At 47.4% G+C, this 12,637-nt stretch overlaps 1 protein-coding gene across 1 annotated transcript in view; it reads right to left on the bottom strand.

Annotated features, from left to right (window-relative positions):
• LOC140730960 (uncharacterized) overlaps positions 1-12,414 on the bottom strand; it is a 405,020-nt gene extending 392,606 nt beyond the window's left edge. Inside the window, exon 1 of the mRNA XM_073052071.1 lies at positions 12,180-12,414. Coding sequence (XP_072908172.1) covers positions 12,180-12,294 — 115 coding nt within the window. The 5' untranslated portion in view covers positions 12,295-12,414. The remainder of the gene's footprint in view (positions 1-12,179) is intronic.
• Between the last annotated feature and the right edge of the window lie 223 nt (positions 12,415-12,637).

Below are 12,637 nucleotides of genomic sequence, written 5' to 3'. Positions count from 1 at the left end.
TATTCCTCTTTCTATTAAATATCTTTAGAATGCTTCATCTCACATTTCATACAAAATTGTACTGAAACGTGTCCACGATCTCCATCTATCTTATGGAGTGCCCAGATAGACACTTGCTGTATTTCCCTTCTGGAGACATGAGAGTCAGCAGGAGCTGGAATCTACAGTTTGTAAATGAAAAGCTATCTGCTGATGCCTGCACTTTACTGTCCATGTCCTACATACATCCTCTTGCTCTATAGTGTGATGGCATGCTTTGAATTCACCTGGGAAGCCGTACCAGCTGCATCCTGGCAGTTGTGCACTCAGTGTGATAACTCATACATCAAAACTGCAAAACATCATAGATGCATGAAATCTAACGTAATGCCCTGGTTCATATTTTAGTTTACCGCTATGCTGTTCTGTGCAAGCTGCTTGCTTGAAGAGAATTGGATGCCATCCAATTAGATGGCCAGAATAAGGGGAGGTTTCTCTGGTGAGGGACACTAAGGCTGGGCTTGGGGCTTTGGTTAAGGAAATGAAGAGCGAAGACGCCGGAGAGAAGAGGTCGTAGGATTCGACCTGGAGCTGGGCCGTGATCTGACGAAGCCCAGGGTGAGATCGAAGGAGGATCAGCAAAGGGGAAAACCATGACCTCCAACTTGTGCACATTCGACTGTTTCATTAAAATGGGCCCTTTTCTTTTTTTGCTCTTTCTTTTCTAAATCTTTACTCAAATTAAGAATTATAAAGCTAAATCTTTAATTGTATGTGGTGTGCTGTCTGTTATTTCGTGGCCCTTATTTGTAACAGGGTAACGAATCACGCAGCACCCACACAAACAGGGGGTTTTGGGGTGGGCTCATGCCTCAATCTCACACGTTTGGTGGGGCTGGAGACTGTCTTCCCTAGACTTACACAGCCAACGGAACCGGAGTGTTGCACTAAAAAACAGAAAATCCCTCACAAACCAGCTGGCAATCATGGTTAGAAAATAAGGTCCCATTTGGGAACAGTCAGCTGTCATCCCACCAACAACATCAACTTCAAGGAAGTCCTACACGTTGTAACAACGTTGAGAAAGAACAGGTACATCATCGCAAGGGTCACAGGCAGACATATGGTTGGGGGAGATGCTAGCAACAGAAGAGTCACAGTGTACGCATCTGTTTTAATGGTTTGGCTCTGAATCACGTAACTTTTTGTGCAATTATTTTGCTTTTTTTTAAATGTAATGTCCTCGGGTTACTGAATAAAAAGCAATACCAGAAAGTGATTTAGAAATAACATTACGTGAGCTGTAAAAGCATTTGCTTAAGGCAAGCTCCACCAAGCAGTAGGATACTTGTAAACTCAACCTACAGAAATACACCAAAAGTGATTTTAAAATTCCGTCCAGCCAAAGGGTTTCAGCCCGAAACGTCGATTGTACTTTTTTCCATAGACGCTGCCCGGCCTGCTGAGTTCCTCCAGCATTTTGTGTGTGTTGCTCAAATTTCCAGAATCTGCAGATTTTCTCTTCTTTTAAAGATTTTCCAAGGCTACATATTAATGTTATTATATCACTGAATATGGAAGCAGGTTAGTCAGAATATTTCAAAACACCATCGCTGATCCCTCCCTTTTGAGAATAGTGCAGTGGCAAACACACACACACAGGCACTATTGTCTCACACAGCAGGGTCTGTTTGGATGATGCTGTGGATATTGGTGTCAGTCACTGTAGGGTCTGTCTGGACAATGCTGTGGACCTTGGTGTGAATCACTGTAGGGTCTGTCTGGACAATGCTGTGGACCTTGGTGTGAATCACTGTAGGGTCTGTCTGGACAATGCTGTGGACCTTGGTGTCAGTCACTGTAGGGTCTGTCTGGACAATGCTGTGGACCTTGGTGTCAGTCACTGTAGGGTCTGTCTGGACAATGCTGTGGACCTTGGTGTCAGTCACTGCAGGGTCTGTCTGGACGATGCTGTGGACCTTGGGGTCAGTCACTGCAGGGTCTGTCTGGACGATGCTGTGGACCTTGGTGTCAGTCACTGTAGGGTCTGTCTGGACAATGCTGTGGACCTTGGTGTGAGTCACTGTAGGGTCTGTCTGGACAATGCTGTGGACCTTGGTGTCAGTCACTGTAGGGTCTGTCTGGACAATGCTGTGGACCTTGGTGTCAGTCACTGTAGGGTCTGTCTGGACAATGCTGTGGACCTTGGTGTCAGTCACTGCAGGGTCTGTCTGGACAATGCTGTGGACCTTGGTGTGAATCACTGTAGGGTCTGTCTGGACAATGCTGTGGACCTTGGTGTCAGTCACTGTAGGGTCTGTCTGGACAATGCTGTAGACCTTGGGGTCAGTCACTGTAGGGTCTGTCTGGACAATGCTGTGGACCTTGGTGTCAATCACTGTAGGGTCTGTCTGGACAATGCTGTGGACCTTGGTGTCAGTCACTGTAGGGTCTGTCTGGACAATGCTGTGGACCTTGGTGTGAATCACTGTAGGGTCTGTCTGGACAATGCTGTTGACCTTGGTGTCAGTCACTGTAGGGTCTGTCTGGACAATGCTGTGGACCTTGGTGTGAATCACTGTAGGGTCTGTCTGGACAATGCTGTAGACCTTGGTGTGAGTCACTGCAGGGTCTGTCTGGACAATGCTGTAGACCTTGGTGTGAATCACTGCAGGGTCTGTCTGGACGATGCTGTGGACCTTGGTGTCAGTCACTGCAGGGTCTGTCTGGACAATGCTGTGGACCTTGGTGTGAGTCACTGCAGGGTCTGTCTGGACAATGCTGTGGACCTTGGTGTCAGTCACTGCAGGGTCTGTCTGGACAATGCTGTGGACCTTGGTGTGAGTCACTGCAGGGTCTGTCCGGACAATGCTGTGGACCTTGGTGTGAGTCACTGTAGGGTCTGTCTGGACAATGCTGTGGACCTTGGTGTCAGTCACTATAGGGTCTGTCTGGACAATGCTGTGGACCTTGGTGTCAGTCACTGTAGGGTCTGTCTGGACAATGCTGTGGACCTTGGTGTCAGTCACTGCAGGGTCTGTCTGGACAATGCTGTGGACCTTGGTGTGAATCACTGTAGGATCTGTCTGGACAATGCTGTGGACCTTGGTGTCAGTCACTGTAGGGTCTGTCTGGACAATGCTGTAGACCTTGGGGTCAGTCACTGTAGGGTCTGTCTGGACAATGCTGTGGACCTTGGTGTCAGTCACTGTAGGGTCTGTCTGGACAATGCTGTGGACCTTGGTGTCAGTCACTGTAGGGTCTGTCTGGACAATGCTGTGGACCTTGGTGTGAGTCACTGTAGGGTCTGTCTGGACAATGCTGTGGACCTTGGTGTGAATCACTGTAGGGTCTGTCTGGACAATGCTGTAGACCTTAGTGTGAGTCACTGCAGGGTCTGTCTGGACAATGCTGTAGACCTTGGTGTGAGTCACTGCAGGGTCTGTCTGGACAATGCTGTAGACCTTGGTGTGAGTCACTGCAGGGTCTGTCTGGACAATGCTGTGGACCTTGGTGTCAGTCACTGCAGGGTCTGTCTGGACAATGCTGTGGACCTTGGTGTGAGTCACTGCAGGGTCTGTCCGGACAATGCTGTGGACCTTGGTGTCAGTCACTGCAGGGTCTGTCTGGACAATGCTGTGGACCTTGGGGTCAGTCACTGCAGGGTCTGTCTGGACAATGCTGTGGACCTTTGGGTCAGTCACTGCAGGGTCTGTCTGGACAATGCTGTGGACCTTGGGGTCAGTCACTGCAGGGTCTGTCTGGACAATGCTGTAGACCTTGGTGTGAATCACTGCAGGTTCTGTCTGGACGATGCTGTAGACCTTGGTGTGAGTCACTGCAGGGTCTGTCTGGACAATGCTGTGGACCTTGGGGTCAGTCACTGCAGGGTCTCTCTGGACGATGCTGTAGACCTTGGTGTGAGTCACTGCAGGGTCTGTCTGGACAATGCTGTAGACATTGGGGTCAGTCACTGCAGGGTCTGTCTGGACGATGCTGTAGACCTTGGTGTGAGTCACTGCAGGGTCTGTCTGGACAATGCTGTAGACCTTGGTGTGAGTCACTGCAGGGTCTGTCTGGACGATGCTGTAGACCTTGGTGTGAGTCACTGCAGGGTCTGTCTGGACAATGCTGTAGACCTTGGTGTGAGTCACTGCAGGGTCTGTCTGGACAATGCTGTAGACATTGGGGTCAGTCACTGCAGGGTCTGTCTGGACAATGCTGTAGACCTTGGTGTGAGTCACTGTAGGGTCTGTCTGGACAATGCTGTGGACCTTGGTGTGAGTCACTGCAGGGTCTGTCTGGACAATGCTGTAGACCTTGGTGTGAGTCACTGCAGGGTCTGTCTGGACAATGCTGTAGACCTTGGGGTCAGTCACTGCAGGGTCTGTCTGGACAATGCTGTAGACCTTGGTGTGAGTCACTGCAGGGTCTGTCTGGACAATGCTGTAGACCTTGGGGTCAGTCACTGCAGGGTCTGTCTGGACAATGCTGTAGACCTTGGGGTCAGTCACTGCAGGGTCTGTCTGGACAATGCTGTAGACCTTGGTGTGAGTCACTGCAGGGTCTGTCTGGACGATGCTGTAGACCTTGGTGTGAGTCACTGCAGGGTCTGTCTGGACAATGCTGTGGACCTTGGGGTCAGTCACTGCAGGGTCTGTCTGGACGATGCTGTAGACCTTGGGGTCAGTCACTGCAGGGTCTGTCTGGACGATGCTGTGAACCTTGGTGTGAGTCACTGCAGGGTCTGTCTGGACAATGCTGTAGACCTTGGTGTGAGTCACTGCAGGGTCTGTCTGGACAATGCTGTAGACCTTGGGGTGAGTCACTGCAGGGTCTGTCTGGACAATGCTGTAGACCTTGGTGTGAGTCACTGCAGGGTCTGTCTGGACAATGCTGTGGACCTTGGGGTCAGTCACTGCAGGGTCTGTCTGGACGATGCTGTAGACCTTGGGGTCAGTCACTGCAGGGTCTGTCTGGACGATGCTGTGAACCTTGGTGTGAGTCACTGCAGGGTCTGTCTGGACGATGCTGTAGACCTTGGGGTCAGTCACTGCAGGGTCTGTCTGGACAATGCTGTGGACCTTGGTGTGAGTCACTGCAGGGTCTGTCTGGACAATGCTGTAGACCTTGGGGTCAGTCACTGTAGGGTCTGTCTGGACAATGCTGTAGACCTTGGGGTCAGTCACTGCAGGGTCTGTCTGGACAATGCTGTAGACCTTGGTGTGAGTCACTGCAGGGTCTGTCTGTACAATGCTGTAGACCTTGGGGTCAGTCACTGGAGGCTCCACGGATTCCTACCCCCATACATCCCATACATCTTTCCCACCTCACTGCACAGACTTGAGATTATCACAGTATGAACCAAATGTTTACACAGCTGGCGGAGACCTTGGTTGTGATTATCCTCAGCCTATACATAAAACCACCTTGCAGCAGGGTACTCTGATGCAGTGTTCTGCAAGGACAAGGATTGTTACATTTGGACATCTTCACTTCAGCATAAACACAGCCCCCCTCCCCCAGGTTTTTGTCCAGCCAAAAACAAACCACAAATATGAGAAAGCCAGCAGATGCTGAAAATCCAAAGCAATATACACAATGCTGGAGGAACTCATCAGTTCAGGCAGCATCTATGGAAAAGAGTGAACAGTCGAAGTTTCAGGCAGAGACCCTTCTTCGGGACAAAGCTCAGCAGCTGCTGGAAACCCCAAATGAACAAAGAAGCTGCCGGTTCTTCAGCAAGTCAGGCAACCTCTGTGGGGAGAGAAACAGTTAATCTTTCCGATTGATGACCTTTTACCGATGAGAGTTAGTGATAAACTAGGTTAACCTCGAATGGAGGCAGGGGTAGCAGGGAAAGGACAAATTAGGGAGCTGTCTGACAGGTGGAGAGAGATTAAATAACAAAAGGACAATACTGTCAAGAGAGTAACTGGACCGAAGAAATGAGAGGGACAGAAGTCAAAGGTAGAGGTTGCAACAACAGCATCACTCATGTACATTTACATTAAAAAATACTTCTAAAATGGTGAGTTATTAAAAGATTTTTTTATAGGAGTGTTAAACAAAATTAGCCTTGCACTATCATTGATGTCAGAGAATACAACAGTCTATGTTGTGGAAAGAGCAGAAGAGTGGGCTACCAAGGTCCTGAAACCACTCCTGCCGTTCAGTAAGAGACAGCAGATGTTGGAATCGGGAGCTAAAAAGCGAAGTGCTGGAGGAACTCGGTGAGTCTCCCAGTGTCTGTGGGGGGGGGGGGGGAGTAATTGTCAACACTTCAGTTGAGAAATTGCACCATGGCTGAGGGCAGAACTGGGAGCTAGCTAGTGAAATGAGAGGAGGGGAAATGGTAGTTGAAACCAGCTGAGGCAGGGTTGAGAGTCAGATGAGAGAGGGAGGATTGGAGATAGTGTCAGGGGCTGGGAAGTGATGGCTGATCTGGACTGGCCTGAACTTCCCCTCTGTGCCAGTTCCACATGCTCCTCAACAATATCTTTCAAATATTTATTTACCTCCGCCTTAAATATATACGATGATCCGGCCGCCCCCACCTTCAGGGCAGAGACTCGCTACCCTCAGAGAAAACATTTCTGCCCACCACACTTTGAAATGACTGGCTCCTACTTGGCAGCCATGTCCCTCTGTTATCTCGTCCGAGGCACTGCCCTGGCCCACTGCTGGTAGGAGGGCACTGCCAGCCAGGGGCTGAGTTCACTGTGATCACTTTAAAATATTAATTTCCACTACGTAACTGTACCCATGCTCAACTGGTCTGAGGGATTATTTTAGATACTCATGGAATAGAGTGGTGTAGAATAAGTGGATTGGAATTGATATATTATTGTCACAGGGACTGAGATACAGTGAGAAGTTTTCTTTGCCTCCCATCGAAACAGATCATTCCACACAGTTCATTGAGGAAAATAAATAGAATGTACTGTAGTGTGGCTATTTGTTTACATTTAGCAAACTTCGCTTTGTAATATTGTATTTGAAATTGTATAAAGATATTAACTCTTATTTGTGAACCACGAGTGCTGCTATTATGTAGAAAGTGCAGTGCAGACGGACAAACGAAGTGCAAGAGTAATGGTGAGGTAGATTGAGCAGTAATCCAAAATAAAAGACAATAGGCATTAGGCCAAATACATAGAAATCTACAGCACATTACAGGCCCTTTGGTCCACAATGTTGTGCCAACCATGTAACCTACTCTTGAAGATGCCTAGAATTTCCCTACTGGATAACCCTCTATTTTTCTAAGTTCCATATACCCATCTAAGAGTCTGTTAAAATACCCTATTGTATCCTTGTCTACCACTGTTGCTGGCAGTGCATTCCATGCACCTACCAATGGCCAAACCACGTCTTTCGTTCAATGAGGCAACCAGAACTGAACACAATAGTCTAAGTGTGCTCTAAGTAGAGTTTTATGGAGCTGCAACATGACCTTGTGGCTCTTGAACTCACTCTCCCTGACTAATGGAGGCCATGACTTCTTACCACCCTATCAACTTGGGTGGCAACTTATGAGGGATCTATTGACACAAGATGCTGTTTTATTTCAGATCTGCAGAGCTTGCTTTTGCATGATAATTTCTTTGCTCACTACACAAAGTATCACCCAAGGATGGGTATTTTCAGAAAGTTTCCTGGAACAGTGAATGTGGCCATTTCTTGACAGGGATGGACACATTTGTTCAAACAGTGAGGCGCGACTGAAATATAATAGTCCAGCATATCTATTCCTTGAAGGAACTACTCAAAATGCCTTGGACCTGCACTTATCTCCTCATATTTATTCAATTTCTTTCTCAATGTTTCTATTAATTATGTTACTACTCTCTTCTATAATTGGTTTAAAAATTCTCATCTTGCTGGTCCCTAAATAAAAATGGAATAAAAAAACAAAAAGAGTGGTGACTATGTTCAAAAAGCTATGCTGAAGAAAGTGATGATTAAAGTTTAGAACCTGGTCTGAACGAAACAGATTTTATTTATATTATGTTATTGTTTGCCTCAGAAACACAGCGAAGTTGAGTTAGTAGCCACAGCAGCTCACTAGCAAGGCTAATGGTTGATTCTGTGAATTTGTTAACAGTCTGTTGGTTAATGAATACACTATATGAAAAATACGTTCCTTCCAAATTACGTGGGAGATTAATCTCAAAACGTCAGTGTAGAAACAGATGTGGAAAACTATTACAGCCGATTCCCAGGCCAATCAGCAAAAAATCAAGAGGAAGCTGCCACACACCCAAAGAGCAAAACTCTCTTCCAGTTCAGCCCTCATGAGAACTGGATGGTTTGCATCCAGTCAATGAGAACCACATTGTAAGGAAATGTAGAAGAGGCTTGACCCAAACACAGAGCAGCGGAGACGATTTAGCAGTGAGCAATCACTTTAATAATAAATTGCAAAAGGACGATCTATGAGGGGCCACAGATTAGACAGAATGGATGCTTAATAAGACCAGGCAACAAGGTAACTTAAGGCTAGGAGCAACTGGTTGAGGCTGAGTGGCTCAATAGGTGAACAAAGACTGTGGATGAGAGCTGGGTTTAAATAGGTTGCAGGTGATGAATTGGAAACAAGTGGCAAATGATTGTCTTGATGAAGGGTCTCGGCCCGAGACGTTGACAGTGCTTCTCCCTATAGATGCTGCCTAGCCTGCTGTGTTCTACCAGCATTTTGTGTGTGTTATTGCAAATGATTGTTGTTGGTTAGATGAAGACCGTGAGCTGCTTGCCTATGCAAAATTCCACTTTCCGAAAGGAATCCACAGAGGGTTCACAATTCATATCCCACCAATGCAATCAGATTCTAGATTACTAAACTGGTGGCTCTCTAAATGGATCATTGTTATAGAAAGAAAACTGTGCATAACATGGGATTAATATCTCCCCTGCACCAACCCCCAGCACACCCCACACACCTTGTCCTTCAATATAAATGGTGGAATCAGCATCTGAAATATGTAATTTCTCCAGGTCTAACATTTGCTCCACAATGAAATGGGCCAGCATGGCCTTTACAGAAAACAAGCATCTAGTTTTCCCAATAATCTTGTCATTTAACTCTGAATCAATCCTTGACAAGCACATCTGCTGGGCAGTTGTTGCCCAACAAGGTGTGCTGGCAGTCCTGATGAGGATCCCTTGACCAAAGCACCAAGACCGGATACAGATCAAGCTGGGGAACACTGATCCAGATATTACCACTATCAACCACACACAGGACAGACGTCCAGAGATTGCAAGAAATAAAAATGTCTTCTGTGGGACACTGAGAATAACACAGATAAAATACCAAAGCAGATTTCAGTGGCTTATCTTCTCCATTTTTTCTGTACACACATACATTTAAATGTGAATGCATTAAAAATCTGACCAATGTGAACCACAAAGTCTTGGTCAGCTCTACTTTCAAGCACATTCCTGAATATCTCACAATGAAAGAAAAACTGAAGTAAAATGAGAAAATACCGGAAACATACAGCAGGTCAGGTTACGCATTGAGAGAAACAGAGTTAAAGTTTTGGGTTAAAGATCTTTCTGTCTGAAATGGCAAAGAAAGTTAGCAGGTTAATTTAAAGACCAACGTTTAAACTTTTTTCCTCATTCCGAGTTCCGACAAAAGGTCTTTCATTTGAAACATTAAATCTCTCCTCAGATGCTGCCTGATCTAATGTTTTTCATGTTTACATTTCAGATTTCTAGCATCTTCAGTTTGGATTCCCAATCTCTCAAAATACTGTGCTGGAGGAACCCGACAGTATCTATGGAAAAGAGTAAACAGTTGATGTTTCAGGCTGAGACCGTCATCAGGACTGGAGGAAAGAGATGAGGAGTCAGAGTAAGAAGATACAGGGAGGGGAGGAAGAAGTACAAGGTGGTAGGCGATAGTTGAAACCAGGAGAGGTGGAGAGGTGAAGTAAAGAGCTGAGAAATGGATTGGACAAAAAGATAAAGGCTGGAGAAGGGGGAATCTGATAGCAGAGGAACGGTGAAGGAGAGGGAGGGGAACAGTTACCAGAAGTTTTGAGAAATCAGTGTTCATGCCATCAGGTTGGAGGCTACCCAAATGGAATATAAGGTGTTATTCTCCTCACCATCACCGCAACACAACTGATAATTCATTCAGTATAAAATTCAAACCTAAGACAAGGGTATCACCAAATGAAGGTGAACCAAACCCAATGACTTGTTGACACAAGAAGCTGCAGATGCTGGAATCTAAAGAGAGACGTACCCTGTTGGAGAAACTCAGTGGGGTGAGCAGCTTCTGTGAGGGGAGGAAGGAACTGTAGATATTTCAAGTGAAGATTTCCCTGCTTATGACGCAGGATCACAACCTGAAATGCCTCTCCTAGAGGTGTGTTCGACACTCTGAGCTCTTCCAGCAGTTTGCTTTCTGATCAAAGCCTTGATCCCCAATCAGAACGTCGCCCCTTTCAGTAGGGGCTCCAGCACACCCGACACCCATCTGTACAAATGTGGAATGGGGTTTATCTATAAAATGAACAGGCACTTCTTTAACATAAACCTCATCATCTGCGAACCTCTTCATCCACCCTGAACCCAAGGATGTAAGAGGCCCTCTGAAGGCCACTCCGAACCCAACTGGTCCATTCAGATAGTGTTCTGTCTGGGTTTGTACAGACTACCAAAGACTCACCTCCCTCTGAATAAAGGCATTTCCTCTCATCTCAGTCCTGGGTGGCTGGTTTCTACCGTCCCACCCTGCTCCTGCCTCCTCTGCAGACAGACCCTGATGGTATTGTTAACCTTCCTCAACATGGACAAGAACAAAAGGACCCCTTGCTGGTGATGAATCTGTGTTTATTAGGGGTGACAGCAAAGAACCGATAGACTGCCCACCAGTCCTTGTCACACTGTCCCTTGACTCTCCACTCCACCACCACCCCAATCTCCCCTCCCCACCAACCCCTCAATACCTCCCCCACGACACCCTCAACTGCCCTCTTCCACCATCTTCTCTCTCAACCACCCCACCCTCCTCTCCCTCTCCACTCCCCAACTCCCCCACCATCAACCTACCACCTCACCCACCACTCCTACCTCCCTTCCCGACCACTTCCTACCTCACCTCCCCAATCAACCCCTCAACATCTCCCCTACCACCCCATCCCCACCCACCCGCAACACCTTCCACCCCAAATGATCATTCGATAATTACACGGAGATGGATGACCAATGTGGTGTGAAGTGTCTTCGGTTTTAAATTTTCCCCTTTAAGATTTCGCCAGCGGCTGAAAACAAAAGTCAACCTATGCAATTATCCTCCGAGTTCTCGCCTCGGTGTTACCTTTTTAACCACGGGATTTCCTCGAGTTCAGTAAAACAGGAAGAAAGAAGAAAATACAGACAGGAGCAAGTGAAAACTACACGCCAGCTTGTCCCCAGCGGAGAGGTCAGGGCAACCCCTCACTAATCCCAACCCTAACCCCAGATTCACCTCGGACCTGAAGTGTCAAGTTATTGAATTGGGGAAGTAAGTGAAAATCTGAATCACGGTGCATCTGTGGCATAATTAGCTTCATGTAACCATTGAACCGTATTCAGTTTTACCAGAAAGTTAGCAGGTACAGGCCACTCCGAGCAAGAGGAAATCAGCGGATGCTGGAAATCAAAGTAACACACACAAGAGGAACTTCAGGCAGCAACTACGGGGAAGTGTAAACAGCCGACGTCAGGTTACCCTGCGCCAGTTCAGGAGCCCAGAATGGGCAGGAGATAGTTCGGAAGCCGGCAGAAGTATAGGACGTACAAAGCAGGGATCTCCCCACAACAGCGCATCAGTAAAGTGGATCGGTGGATGTTGGCAAATCTCGACGCGCCGGTGATCACGCAGAGCGGCTGGGCAGCGCTACCTCGCGGCTGTTTCCAATACAGTCGGGTTTCCCCGGCTCACAGAACCACACGAAATAAAATGCACAAACTACTCTGCGTTACTTCAAGGCAAAAATCCAAATCGATAGGGCAATCCAATACAAATAAAAATGCAACCATCAGCTTGGTTGACAAAAGCGGTGTTACAGTTTTAATCCACCTCATTTTAACAACCTAATGCAATGCAATACAACTCAACTCAAAAGTTACACCAGGGCTATTACACACCCGTGATTTTTAATGTCCGTCGGGTTTTTGAAGAGAGAATGATGCTCGCTTACCAATGAAGGATTCCCCCGAGCCTGGTTCCGTGTCGTCTCCGTTGTCGAGTTCACAGAAGGACACGAAGAGAGAGAGTGACAGAGTGATAGCCAGCGAAAGGCACCCCCAGCCCATAACTGCTGTCTGCCAGGAGATGTGGGGCAAGCAGATAATGAAATAAAACCAATACTTTTTAAAAAAACCAAGAAATCACCGAAATCTGCTGGCGGTTAACAGTTCCATGCTGCGGACACACCAAGATGAGCGCATAGACATAGAGGAAGATGCTGCCAGCGGTCCCTCGCAGATTGCAGGGCAGGTCCGCTCTCTCGCAGCCTCCGCCAACACAGACCGGCAGCGTGGAATCTGCAGCCAACCAGCACTTGCGCGTAACCCGAGGAGCGTGGCTGGGGGGTGGGAAACACCTTAATCTCCGCTCGTCGTCTACGGGGCAGGTTCAACTGATCCAGCAACGGCA

This window comes from Hemitrygon akajei, chromosome 7, assembly GCF_048418815.1.
Source record: "Hemitrygon akajei chromosome 7, sHemAka1.3, whole genome shotgun sequence".
Classification (NCBI taxonomy): Eukaryota; Metazoa; Chordata; class Chondrichthyes; order Myliobatiformes; family Dasyatidae; genus Hemitrygon; species Hemitrygon akajei.
Note: the sequence above shows the minus strand (reverse complement) of the source record. Positions and strands in the feature narration are given on the sequence as shown.